The 12,430-nt window shown below is 43.8% G+C and overlaps 2 protein-coding genes across 2 annotated transcripts in view; both read right to left on the bottom strand.

Moving 5' to 3' along the window:
• LOC135082631 (uridine 5'-monophosphate synthase-like) overlaps positions 1-11,248 on the bottom strand; it is a 201,616-nt gene extending 190,368 nt beyond the window's left edge. Inside the window, exon 1 of the mRNA XM_063977421.1 lies at positions 10,781-11,248. The gene's annotated coding sequence lies outside the window, so the exon portion shown is untranslated. The remainder of the gene's footprint in view (positions 1-10,780) is intronic.
• Positions 6,693-7,316, bottom strand: LOC135083093 (synapsin-1-like). The gene has a single exon (XM_063977858.1). It carries the CDS (start codon positions 7,314-7,316, stop codon positions 6,693-6,695), a length of 624 nt encoding a protein of 207 aa, XP_063833928.1.
• Positions 11,249-12,430: the final 1,182 nt, after the last annotated feature.

Genomic DNA, 12,430 nt, shown 5'->3' with positions numbered 1-12,430 from the left:
GGCGAACACGACTACCAGAGCAGAGGTTGTCAGAGGATGCCCTCAAGGAGGCGTCCTATCGCCACTACTATGGAACATGGTAGTGGACAGTCTGTTAAGGAAACTAAATGACAGAGGGTACACGGCCATTGGATATGCAGATGACATCACCATACTGTTAAACGGAGGGGCTGAAAACGTGCTATGTGAAATAATGCGTTCAGCCCTGAACATTGTTGAAAACTGGTGCAGCGACCACCAGTTGTCAGTAAACCCAAACAAAACTGAACTAATCCTTTTCACTAACAAAAGGAAACTACCAGAGCTCCAGCTACCAGAACTCTTTAAAACAAAACTCTCCCTCTCAACACAAGTGAAGTATCTGGGCATCACCTTTGACCACAAATTGAACTGGGCGAGTCACATTGAAAACAAGACAAAGAAAGCCTGTATAGCATTTTATCAGTGTAAAAGACTCATTGGTAGCAGATGGGGTCTTAACCCAAAGATAACACTTTGGCTCTACACATCAGTTATCAGGCCCTCTGTCACTTACGGATCAGTTGTCTGGTGGCCCAGAACAAAACTATCCACAGTAAGATCAAAACTCCAAAGCCTGCAACGTCTAGCAAGCATAGCGGCCACCGGTTGCATGAGAACCACACCATCGGCATCACTTGAGTACCTTCTGAATCTTAGACCCTTAGATCTCATCATTCAGGAGGAAGCGCAAGCAGCCGCTCTAAGACTTAAAGGAAACGGCCTATGGAAGCAAAACAAGGAGACAGGACACTCTGCGATCCTGCAGAAAACCATAAAAGAAATACCTCTCACTGAGGCACCAATCGATAGGATACCCTGTGAACACATTTTCGACCGAAGATATGATATCCAACTTACAGCGGAGACGCGAGATTACTCTGGAATCAATGAAGTTAGGATATACACGGACGGCTCCAAAACTCAAACGGGTACAGGAGCTGGTGTCTTCTCGAATGATCTTAATATAAGAATATCAACAACTTTAGATAAACACAATACAATTTTCCAAGCAGAATGCATTGGAATCACCAAAGCAGCACAGGCGGTAACAGCCAGAGACATCCGAGGTCTAAATATAAGAATTATCTCGGATAGTGCATCCGTACTGCAAGCGCTACAAAGCAACACAATAACAACGGCCCTTATATTGGAATGCCATGAAGCGCTCCAAGACATTGCAGCTGTAAATGGAGTTACCCTACAATGGATCAAAGGGCACAGTAACTCTTTAGGCAACGACGCAGCGGATGAACTGGCAAAAAGAGGTTCGGACACAACAGTATTTGGCCCGGAACCAATACTGCCGATACCACAAGCACAGATCAGGAACTGGCTGCGTTCCAAAACAGAAGAAAAACACCACACAGAATGGAAAAATAGCGAAGGATGCAGGCAAACAAAAGATGCGGTTCCGGACGTATCGAAAAAGTTCTCCCGCAGCCTCATCAGACTAAACAGGGACAGCATCCGCAAGGTTTTAAGTGTCATAACAGGACACTGTATGCTAAACAAGCACCTATACAACATAGGTGTCACAGACAGCCCACTGTGCAGGGGGTGCATGGAGGCAGAGGAAACACCGCAGCATGTGCTCATGGAGTGCAGTAGCGTGGAAGAACAACGGGCTCAATTTCTTCGATCACCGTCGTCGCTACAGGAAGCTTGCAGCAGCCTGGACGGGCTGCTCGCCTTCTGGGGGGATCTGGGGTGGTTGGAGTAGGAAGATAATCCACAAATCGCGCACAATGGCCCTATCATGAGGCTAAGTGCGGTATTCGATTGCCCTGCAAAACTAACTAACTAACTATATCCAGAATAGCGACAACAACATAGTGGTTGTCAGAAAATGCAAGACGAATATCCGTGACAAGTTAACTAATATTTTCAACTCATTCAAACTAAAGTTAGCACTCCTTTCTCTTTCTAAAAATTATATTTATTTATAGCGTCTTGCCAGAAACCAAGATGTGGCGAGTTTACGGTTACCGCTTTTCTTAAAGGAATGTCCGCAGTATTTTTTAATGTATCGCTGACAGCTCTATCATCCGAGCAGAAATAATGAATAAGAAAAAATTAATTTGAACAATCAATATAAATACTACAGGCTCTAGGCACAAACACGGTGTTAAATCAAAAAAAGTAGTTGATATTGTAGTGGGGAATCATGATCCAGCACAAAGGCACAAATTGTGAACATTTTAATTGTTTTTTCATCTACTGCTTTCTTTGCACTGTTTTTTTACATCGTTTTCATCTCAATCAACTCGTATAAAGCTCCTCAAATTTAATTCTTTTTTTTTGTGATTTTATTATGTATATTACTAACTGTGTTGTCTTATTTGTGCCGTTGTGTTTGTCTGTTTTAGGTGTGCACGCTAGACTATACCTAATAGCACTCAACTCCAAGGTTTATAACTTCATATACCGTGTAATGGCTATGCTCACGTGACATTGGCAAACGTGGAAACACAGTAGCCATAGAGGAGAAGAAGAAGAAGAAGAAGAAATTTAATTCTTGAGGCGCTTGTCCTCCAGCTAGTCGGGCGTCAGCCGGCGCCGCTCGTGCATGCATTTAAACACTTCAACTCGTATAAAGCTTCTCAAATTTAATTCTTGCGGCGCTTGGCTGGCGGTCGTGTAGGGTCCTGTATTCCAGCCCGCTCTGGTGCAGCTCCTCGAGCCTGGCCTAGGTACGCCACAGGCTGTTGCCAGACGGCACGGTCTGCCAGGTTATTTGTGTTCAGCTCGACGAGTCCCGTGATATTATCACTTGTTCGAGTAAACTTCACTTCGAAGTCAATCTTGGCATGAGCTAAGCGACCGCCCACCCTGAGAAGACCCACTTCATCGACAAATGGTGACAATTTGCGAAAACTCTTCGACAGCGAATTGAGAGAACCCTTCCGAAAACTATCCAACTCCGACGAAAAAACACTCTCCTACACAGAATTAATCAAAACCATAAAAGCGCCATGAATTTCGGACGGCTGTAAAGGTTTATGTCAGAAGACTGAAGATACGTTGCTCCTCCTGCACAGGTTCCTCGGTTGAGATGGATAACGATCAAGTAACGGGCCACTTATCCTCAGACTCAGTCAGCTAATAGGGTCAACTGGTAAAAAGCCACGCGACCCACAATCCGCAGGATTCGTGTGCGTTCCGACGTGTCTCCATCTGTCAGGACAGGAGCCACAATCTCCTAGGTATGACTGACCCTATTGGCCACGAAAGCCTTCCACTTCGATGGGCACGACTTGATCCACGTCAAAGCCACACTTGAATCCGACCAAGCGAATACCTGAAGATTTCAATGGGACGGTTTTAAGGCTTCGACCAACGAGTTCATGAGGTCCATAAGCAACATCGCAGACTGAAGGTCTAACCTCGGAATAGATTGTTTAGAAGGTTGCTTACCTTACATTAACGGTACACCAACCTTCGTTATCAACAATTCGACAATAAACGACAGCACAAAACCACGCTCTGAAGCGTCACAGAAACCGTGGAGCTGCAACGAAGCGAAAGGGCCAACGATACGACGACAACAGCTGAGACTCAAAACGCATCCACTCGGAAGAGATCTCCGAAGGCGCATCTACATCCTAGGTAACACCAGATGTCCAAAGAAGCTGCATTAGATGCTTGGCATAAAACGTAACAGGACCGAGAAAACAAAGGGTCATAGATACGAGCGATCTCCGAGAGAATAGTAAGTTTAGTGCAACGACAATCCAAAGTATCTTCTAAACGAAAACGTGTCAACATTCTGGTTTTTGCATGTAAATCAATTCATCTAAGTCTCCATTTAAAATGCAGTTTCTTACTTTCTCGGTCAGTGCGAAAAGTTTCCGTCTCCACACTTCTTCGGTGTAGCCCCAATGCTTGTTCCGCGATCTCCAATAGGCGTTCAAGCATGCGCGCTCGATTCCTATCGATTCGAAGGCGCTGCATCCGCCACAAATCTTGTTCTTCGGCGACATATTTAGTGAAGTGTGTGAAAAAGTGACAATACAGATTAAAGTGGTGCACTGTGTTTGAAGTGAGTGTTTATTAATTGTTGGTCCACCAAAAGCGTCACAAACAGCACAGGACGAAGATCGCGGTCGGGAGAACTTTTTCAGTGATTAATTTGAGCGAAATAATTATTTTAACACTATTTATAATCAATTTACATAGGGGATTTTAAAAATGCGTACTGACACAACGACTTCCCAAACTACCCTTCAACCCTTTCGTTTTGTCGTGGACTATTTGTATGTGTAGTGTTATTAGTACTCACAAGGTCGAGTGTTGCGGATTTGAGAGGTTCGACCCCGCTTCGATCCAACCGGCACCGAATCTTCTGACTCGGACGGTAACAGAGGAGGAGGGGAAGCCTTTTCTTGCGATCACCTACAAAAATAATAATTTATGATAATATTTCTGGGTTCATTTGTGGTGCAATAGCAGCGGGGAAATTCTCAGGTATTGATGTCTTAAATAAAAACTGGTATGTATGTTCACTGTGTAAGCTAGTGCAAGCACTGACGTCCGTCCTGTGTGGCGGCCCGACTACGACTGACCCCCACCACGCCGTACTAGTCAGTGTTGCCATAGCGTATTCTTTATTTGTGTAGTAGTACATCACAGTATTGGGTATTTTTTGTTTAACAGTTCCTTGGCTTCTTTATTTAAGCCTTTCTTAATTATTTACGTCTATCTTAACACATCGTACGTTTTCCCTCAGTGCTAAAATTTCACACAAAGCGTGAGCGCCCGCACCGGCGTTCCGCGCGCTATCTGGATCCAACGCCTGTGCGGCCGAACACACATTACGCGTAAAAGTTCGACGCTACGGCTGTGCGGGCGCACACGTAAAGCGTGTAATAATCTGCCCATACGTCAGTGCGGCCCAACACATATGCTGTGTTTTTCTATAAAATATGATTTTCGAATGTTTCTTTTGTCAAATCGCGATCCTGACCACACATACGTTTTAAAAAGCAGTATTACGATGAAAAATACTTGTTAATAATAAGTAAGTAAAAAGTAACTTGTATTTTTAACTTTTACTTAACTTAACCTATTACACTGGTCAACAAAAAATCAAAATTAAAATGGTGCCGAGATTCTGTTGATAGTTTATTATTAGGTGTGTATTAGTAATAATAAAAATATTTTTCTTTTTTTTTTCCTACGTGTAGTTTTTGATCTAACCTCAGTTTTAAATTTTAGCTTTAATCGGTACTTTGGTTGCACAGTTTGTAATGTTATCGGTATATTTTTATAACGAAATTTATTTTAATATCATGTCTGCATTGCCAAGAAGTTGCCTCAACGATCCAAATGTAATTTGTTACATTTGTGATGTGTACACAGTTGAGAATTTCAAAAATTTAGACAAAATTTTAATAAAAAGTGCTTATTTTTCTTACTTTAAGTCGGAAATTGTGGTTGTTTTCAAGCCGTGGATACCCGAAATTGTTTGTATAATCTGCTGTGAACACTGAGGCAATGTTTCAATGGCCAAATAAGCCATAACATGAAGTTCAGAGTGGAAAAAGTGAGGAAAAAAAAAAAAAAAATTCTGGTTTGAGCATAAAAAAAGGTTAAAGCAGTAAATTTTTGAGGGCCCACAAATAAGAATATTAATAAAAGATACTGATTTCTTAAGTTTGATGGACGTTTGGAACGATTTACGTGGACTTCGTTCCTTGAAGTTACTAAAATTTTTTTCGGAAATCACAGGACTAGTAACTACTATGAAATTGTGAGACATGCCCTAAAAACTCAGGATGTAATAATTTTCATCAAAGGGCACTACCTCCACAGTCATCTTGATCAATTCCCAGAGAATCTTGGGTCACTATAGCATGCTATAGCTAAGAACAGGGAGAGCGATGCTATCAAGACCTAAAAACCATTGGAAGAGAGGTACCAACGCAGATGGGATAGCTATATGATGGCTGATTACTGCTGGAGGATGTAACGTGATAGTTCCATTACACCTCATTCACAAAAGTCGTGGAAAAGAAAGTTTTTAAGCACTTCAAAATATTATAAACGCTGATTTTGGTGAAATTTTGTATTTTTCTATACACGTCAAAACCTAGAAAACTACACGTAGGAAATCAACAAATTTGTTACTAAAGCAACCAGTATAAGGTCCTTAATCAAAAAATATATACAGTTCCTTGGCACCAAAACCACTGTTGACCAGTGTTATGAAAGCGCGAGATAATAACGAATCTCGTTTTCCAGAAATCTACTTACATAATGTTTAACTAAGTAGCTAAGTATATAAATGATTTATCGACATAACTCACATAATAATGGCAGAACGTTAAAGTGCATAACAATAACAATACATCCGACTTCGTTGTTATGAGCAATTTTTGTCCCCACCCCCCAATAAGAGAGCGGAGACTCAAAAATAAGCGTATGTTAAGGCGTGCGTGTTCGTTAATTCATTTGACTTCATTATGGTGTAAATAACGATTTGAAGTGTTTAATTACTGCATTTAAACACTTCAACTCGTATAAAGCTCTTAAAATTTATTAGTTATTTGCGCCGCAAGGCGGCGTTCCGCCGACTCCACGGCGCGCCGCCACGCCGCCTGCAGCTCTTGCAGCTCTATACGATTTGAAGTGTTTAATTACTGAATTTAAACACTTCAACTCGTATAAAGCTCCTAAAATTTATTGTTAATGTGCGCCGCAAGGCGGCGTTCCGCCGACTCTACGGCGCGCCGCCACGCCGCCTGCAGCTCTCGCAGCTCCGCCTGGCTCAGCTGGCGGCGCTCGTGGAGCGGCTGAAATCGCGCCCGCTCTGGCGCATCTGGTAGAGGCGGGCGGCTCTCCGGGCCCGCTCCTCTGTTCTTAGTCGTAGGGCCCGCGCCGGCGGCGCGCTCGGGCGGGCGCTCGTGGAGCGGCCGAAATCGCGCCCGCTCTGGCGCATCTGGTAGAGGCGGGCGGCTCTCCGGGCCCGCTCCTCTGTTCTTAGTCGTAGGGCCCGCGCCGGCGGCGCGCTCGGGCGGGCGCTCGTGGAGCGGCCGAAATCGCGCCCGCTCTGGCGCATCTGGTAGAGGCGGGCGGCTTTTCGGGCCCGCTCCTCTGTTCTTAGTCGTAGGGCCCGCGCCGGCGGCGCGCTCGGGCGGGCGCTCGTGGAGCGGCCGAAATCGCGCCCGCTCTGGCGCATCTGGTAGAGGCGGGCGGCTCTCCGGGCCCGCTCCTCTGTTCTTAGTCGTAGGGCCCGCGCCGGCGGCGCTCGGGCGGGCGCTCGTGGAGCGGCCGAAATCGCGCCCGCTCTGGCCCATCTGGTAGAGGCGGGCGGCTCTCCGGGCCCGCTCCTCTGTTCTTAGTCGTAGGGCCCGCGCCGGCGGCGCTCGGGCGGGCGCTCGTGGAGCGGCCGAAATCGCGCCCGCTCTGGCGCATCTGGTAGAGGCGGGCGGCTCTCCGGGCCCGCTCCTCTGTTCTTAGTCGTAGGACCCGCGCCGGCGGCGCTCGGGCGGGCGCTCGTGGAGCGGCCGAAATCGCGCCCGCTCTGGCGCATCTGGTGGAGGCGGGCGGCTCTCCGGGCCCGCTCCTCTGTTCTTAGTCGTAGGGCCCGCGCCGGCGGCGCTCGGGCGGGCGCTCGTGGAGCGGCCGAAATCGCGCCCGCTCTGGCGCATCTGGTAGAGGCGGGCGGCTCTCCGGGCCCGCTCCTCTGTTCTTAGTCGTAGGGCCCGCGCCGGCGGCGCTCGGGCGGGCGCTCGTGGAGCGGCCGAAATCGCGCCCGCTCTGGCGCATCTGGTAGCTCGTATAAAACTCCTAAAATTTATTGTTGATGTGCGCCGCAAGGCGGCGTTCCGCCGACTCCACGGCGCGCCGCCACGCCGCCTGCAGCTCTTGCAGCTCCGCCTGGCTCAGCTGGCGGCGCTCGGGCGGGCGCTCGTGGAGCGGCCGAAATCGCGCCCGCTCTGGCGCATCTGGTAGCTCGTATAAAGCTCCTAAAATTTATTGTTATTGTGCGCCGCAAATCGCGCCCGCTCTGGCGCATCTGGTAGCTCGTATAAAGCTCCTAAAATTTATTGTTATTGTGCGCCGCAAATCGCGCCCGAGCTCTACTCTCCGAGCCCGCTCCTCTACTCTCCGGGCCCGCTCCTCTACTCTCCGGGCCCGCTCCTCTGTTCTTAGTCGTAGGGCCCGCTGCTGGCCCGGGCTCGGCGGAGCCGGCAGCAGCGGCGTCTCCTCGTTCGCCTCACTAAAAGACAAAATAAAAACGATAATTAGTGGGTAGCCTTGAGATAATAGTAAGTACTGTCCCACAGGAGCTGGGAACAAGTATATTATATATCTCACTCTAGAGCTAGGAACTCCTATCTGCCATACCACAATTATTTATTTTATACAAGTTAGTTGCTTGATTATAACTTCACAGTAGGTACCTATTATTGTTCGTTTATGGTACCTACCTACTTAAATAAATAAATAATTATCGTCAGTATCATAATTTAAAAAGAAAATTAAATTTGACTTACCCACAGCTGAGCCAGGGACTCCGCCGTCCCAGCCCCACCACCACCGGCTCCACCAGCCACCGCCGGAGCTAAAAATCAAACACATACGCTCGAAAAAAAAAAACAAAGCAACATAGTTGTTAATTAGGTAGTTAATTGCGAGCACACAATGCAAATAGGTTAGGAATGAGCCAAACCACGACGTGTTGTAAAATATTCCACTGCACATTCAGTCGATATGAGCACACAATGCAAATAGGTTAGGAATGAGCCAAACCGAAGACCGAAGTGTCCACTGCACATTCAGTCGACAAGAACACACAACTATTATAGGTTGGTCCACATTCATTCGTTAAAACCATTCAAAATCCAAGTAGGGCAACATGGTGTAATGGTGTTAGTTAGTTGTCAAATTGACCATTATAATAAATTATCTTAGCAAGCCACGCAATAATAAACCATTAAAAATAGGTACATACCAGCATGCGCCCATATTTTCTGAAAAAGAAGAAAATATTGTTATTACAGGTAATAACTGATCCCAATAATCATAAGTAGATACTCGATATTTATTATTTTTTCGATATTAATACAGGTAAAATACTTACATTATTTGTAATTTAACCCGAACACCAGAACACTTTGCAACTTAGTTATAAGTTCGTTCGTCAAGTAAAATACTTACATTATTTTTAATTTATCTCGCAAACTCGCAACAAAATGTAAACACCAAACTTAAACTCACTTAAACTTAGTTGGTGAAGAAGTTTTAAAGATGCAGTGGAGGTTTTTTTTTTATAGTGTTTTACGGCTCTGGGTGCAAGCTCTTTTAAGCCAGGAGTATGGTAATGGTTTGTTGTTTCTATTATTTTTCAGGAACATATTATGTAAAATTTCATTTTGTTCTTGATTATTACCGATACCTTAATGAATTAATTTAACCTATCAAGGATTTTTGCCACTTGACGTTTCAGTTGTTAGACTGTAACTTTTTTAGTATGTATATTTCATGTGATTATTCACAGTCAACAGATTTTTTATTAATTTTTTTTTTTTAATTTTAAGCAGAAAATCAAAATACATTGGGTTACCTTAAAACGAATCTACCAATCTTGGTCTGCTCTGATGGGATCACCTTTTTTATTACATTCTTCTCCTTGACGGGACAGGTGCAGGCGATGTATGTAGAATAAATAATCATATTCGACATTATTTAACTTACATTTACAGGAATTTGCACCTCTGGATTCCCGTCGAAACCGTCCCCAGTACCTGGAGTATTCAGCTCTCAGTTACATTGAGAGCTCTCTTGGCTGGTCCTCCTCCAGTCCATTGTGCGTGTTGCCGGATTTCTGTGTCCGGTATTTTAGTTCATGCCAATACTTTTTCCAGGCTTGGGCCTCTTTTAAAGTCTCATCCCCCGTGCTGTTGAGTGTGCTGACTAGCCAGGGCATCCCCCATCATGCGACCACGCGTCTATGTATATTAGCCTCTATTTATTCTCCTCGTTTCTTCTTCATACTCTCCAGCTTCCTACATTCGTTGATAACATGTCCTATCTTCTTACAAAATTTGCATGTTTTTACGAAATTCGACACTTTCTTCATGTTCATCTGAATAGAATAAGAAAGTCTTTATACAGCACAATATGGTGGACAAAGCAAATTAACTTAGAAAAATAAAAATATGCTGACAGGCGATCTGCTTCTTCTAAAATGTTAATTTTAAGTTGTTCAGGTTTAGGTAATGTGTCTCTGGATTCAATAGCAATACGAACATTTTCGTAGTCATATTATTTATGGTAAGCTGTATAACATCATAACAGCGCAGTGTTTTATGAACCCTTGAAGGCAGACAAGTAGGCAAGAAAGATTTTTTTTCCTGGCGGCTTGGTGACCGGATTGAACCGCCACCGGTGTAGACGGAGAAGATGGTGAATTGTCTGCACGTGAAAAGAGGTTGTCCGGCTTGCAGAAATTTATAAGAATTACCGTTCCTTGTATTGAAATTAAAAGTGTAAATAAAACAGCTCCCTCTCAATTGACACAATTTATTTTGTTTCGTAAGCTCGTATACAGTTAACAATTACGATATAACTAATGTAATAGATAGTGCCAACCTCAAGGGATTCAGGGTCGTTAATTAGGTTCGGTTTGGCGAATATTATTGCCACTACAAATTTCTTAAAACTCAGCCTAAATATTAAAAGACTCTATTAGTTAAGATAACTGCGCGATGTCAGGTCGGAAAGACTCCTACTTGAAAGTTGGAAAAGAGGGTACCTTGGAAGCCATGCGGTTATAAGCCGTTACCCTGAACGTTCCTCTCTTCTTCTGGGGTCCAACGGGTCTCGCACACTTTTAGGCTACAAGCAGCGTCCTCCACGGCCTCAAGCGCGCAGTGCCAGATGAAGCTCTTGCATCTCCTCGACAGGAAAGCGTTCAAACTTGCAGAGACAGAGGTTTGATGACAAGGAGGAAATGCGAAGAGATCAGCAGTTTAGAAAGGAGAAATAATTTATACGAAATGAAAAGAAATTAATATCATTAAATATCCCGCATGAAGACTGCTCGCTATTTGAACTTCACTTGCAGTCTTCAGCATCCCAACCCTCATCCAAAATAACGTTTAGGAAATTTCTCATGTGTGTTAATTTTTAAAATTTATTAAGAAATTATCGTGGATGCATGTTGCATCATCCCAAACCTCATCCAAAATAACGCTTAGGAAATTTCTCATGTGTGTTAATTTTTAAAATTTATTAAGAAATTATCGTGGATGCATGTTGCATCATCCCAACCCTCATCCAAAACAACGTTTAGAAAATTTCTCATGTGTGTTAATTTTTAAAATTTATTAAGAAATTATCGTGGATGCATTTTGCATCACCCGATTTGAAATACAGAGAATTACATTCCCGAAAATAATACAATTGCGGTTGCGCACGACGACCAAAATTCCAAAGTGATTTTACAGCTCAACTGACAGTCGCGAGTCCATCGACATCGCGCGACGTTTCGTTTCGCCGCTTAAAAAAGTAAATACTAATAAAAACCATAATGAAAACAATTTCCAGAACACTGAAAATATTCTATTTAAAAATAGAATAATCAAAATAAAAACATTAGGAAATGTTTCATTAAAATATATTTGAATTGACTGAGCAAAAAGCGCCATCTATTGCAAACCACTTCTAAATCACGCCAATAGATGTCGTTAGTGGTAGGTATCCTAAATCCGAATATCGAGTAAGAAAATCAATTTGTGAAAAACAGCTGAGCTGCAACGTTACAGTCTCAACTAATTCGTTAATGTAAATCAATTGGGAATTTGTCAAAAATGACAAACACCAGCAGTCCAGCATGTCCAAAAATTTAAGTTTTAAGTTGAGCCTTATCTTATTTTCCAAAAACGAAAATAAAACCTACTATCCACCTAGAGGTGCTGAAGACGTTTTGTATGACTAAAGGATTTTATTGTCTGGTACCACAGCTGGGACCGGCGCCTTCAAGGCATTCAATTTGAAATTGCAATTCGTCAAAGCGATTCATAGCTGATTCAACATCTTGTAGCCGTACACGTAGTACAGAGGCATCCTGATGTTCCGGGTCGAATGCATTCACGTAGTTTATAATTCTTGTTATTTTGCCTTTTACCGCTGCACGTTGGTTTCTTAGAGTTTCACTTAATTCCATTGTGGAAGTGCACTGTGGTGCTAATTGTTGTAGTTGGGTGCACTGTGATGCTTTTTGTTGTTGTAATATTCCTGAAATCTTACAAATTTTCACTTTTTTTCGTTTGCACACGCAATATGGCGGAGGGAGAGTTGTCTCTGCAGCTACCCCCGTAGTAGCGTCGTTTTGTTTTGTTATGTGGGTGGCTGCTACATTTGCTACATGGTCGGAAGGTGTCAAAACCGACGAAGATTCATA

This window comes from Ostrinia nubilalis, chromosome 22 (assembly GCF_963855985.1).
Source record: "Ostrinia nubilalis chromosome 22, ilOstNubi1.1, whole genome shotgun sequence".
Taxonomy (NCBI): Eukaryota; Metazoa; Arthropoda; class Insecta; order Lepidoptera; family Crambidae; genus Ostrinia; species Ostrinia nubilalis.
Note: the sequence above shows the minus strand (reverse complement) of the source record. Positions and strands in the feature narration are given on the sequence as shown.

Coding starts and splice junctions, on each gene's coding strand:
- LOC135083093 (XM_063977858.1), bottom strand. CDS start 7,316: ATGGGCCAGAGCGGGCGCGATTTCGGCCGCTCCACGAGCGCCCGCCCG.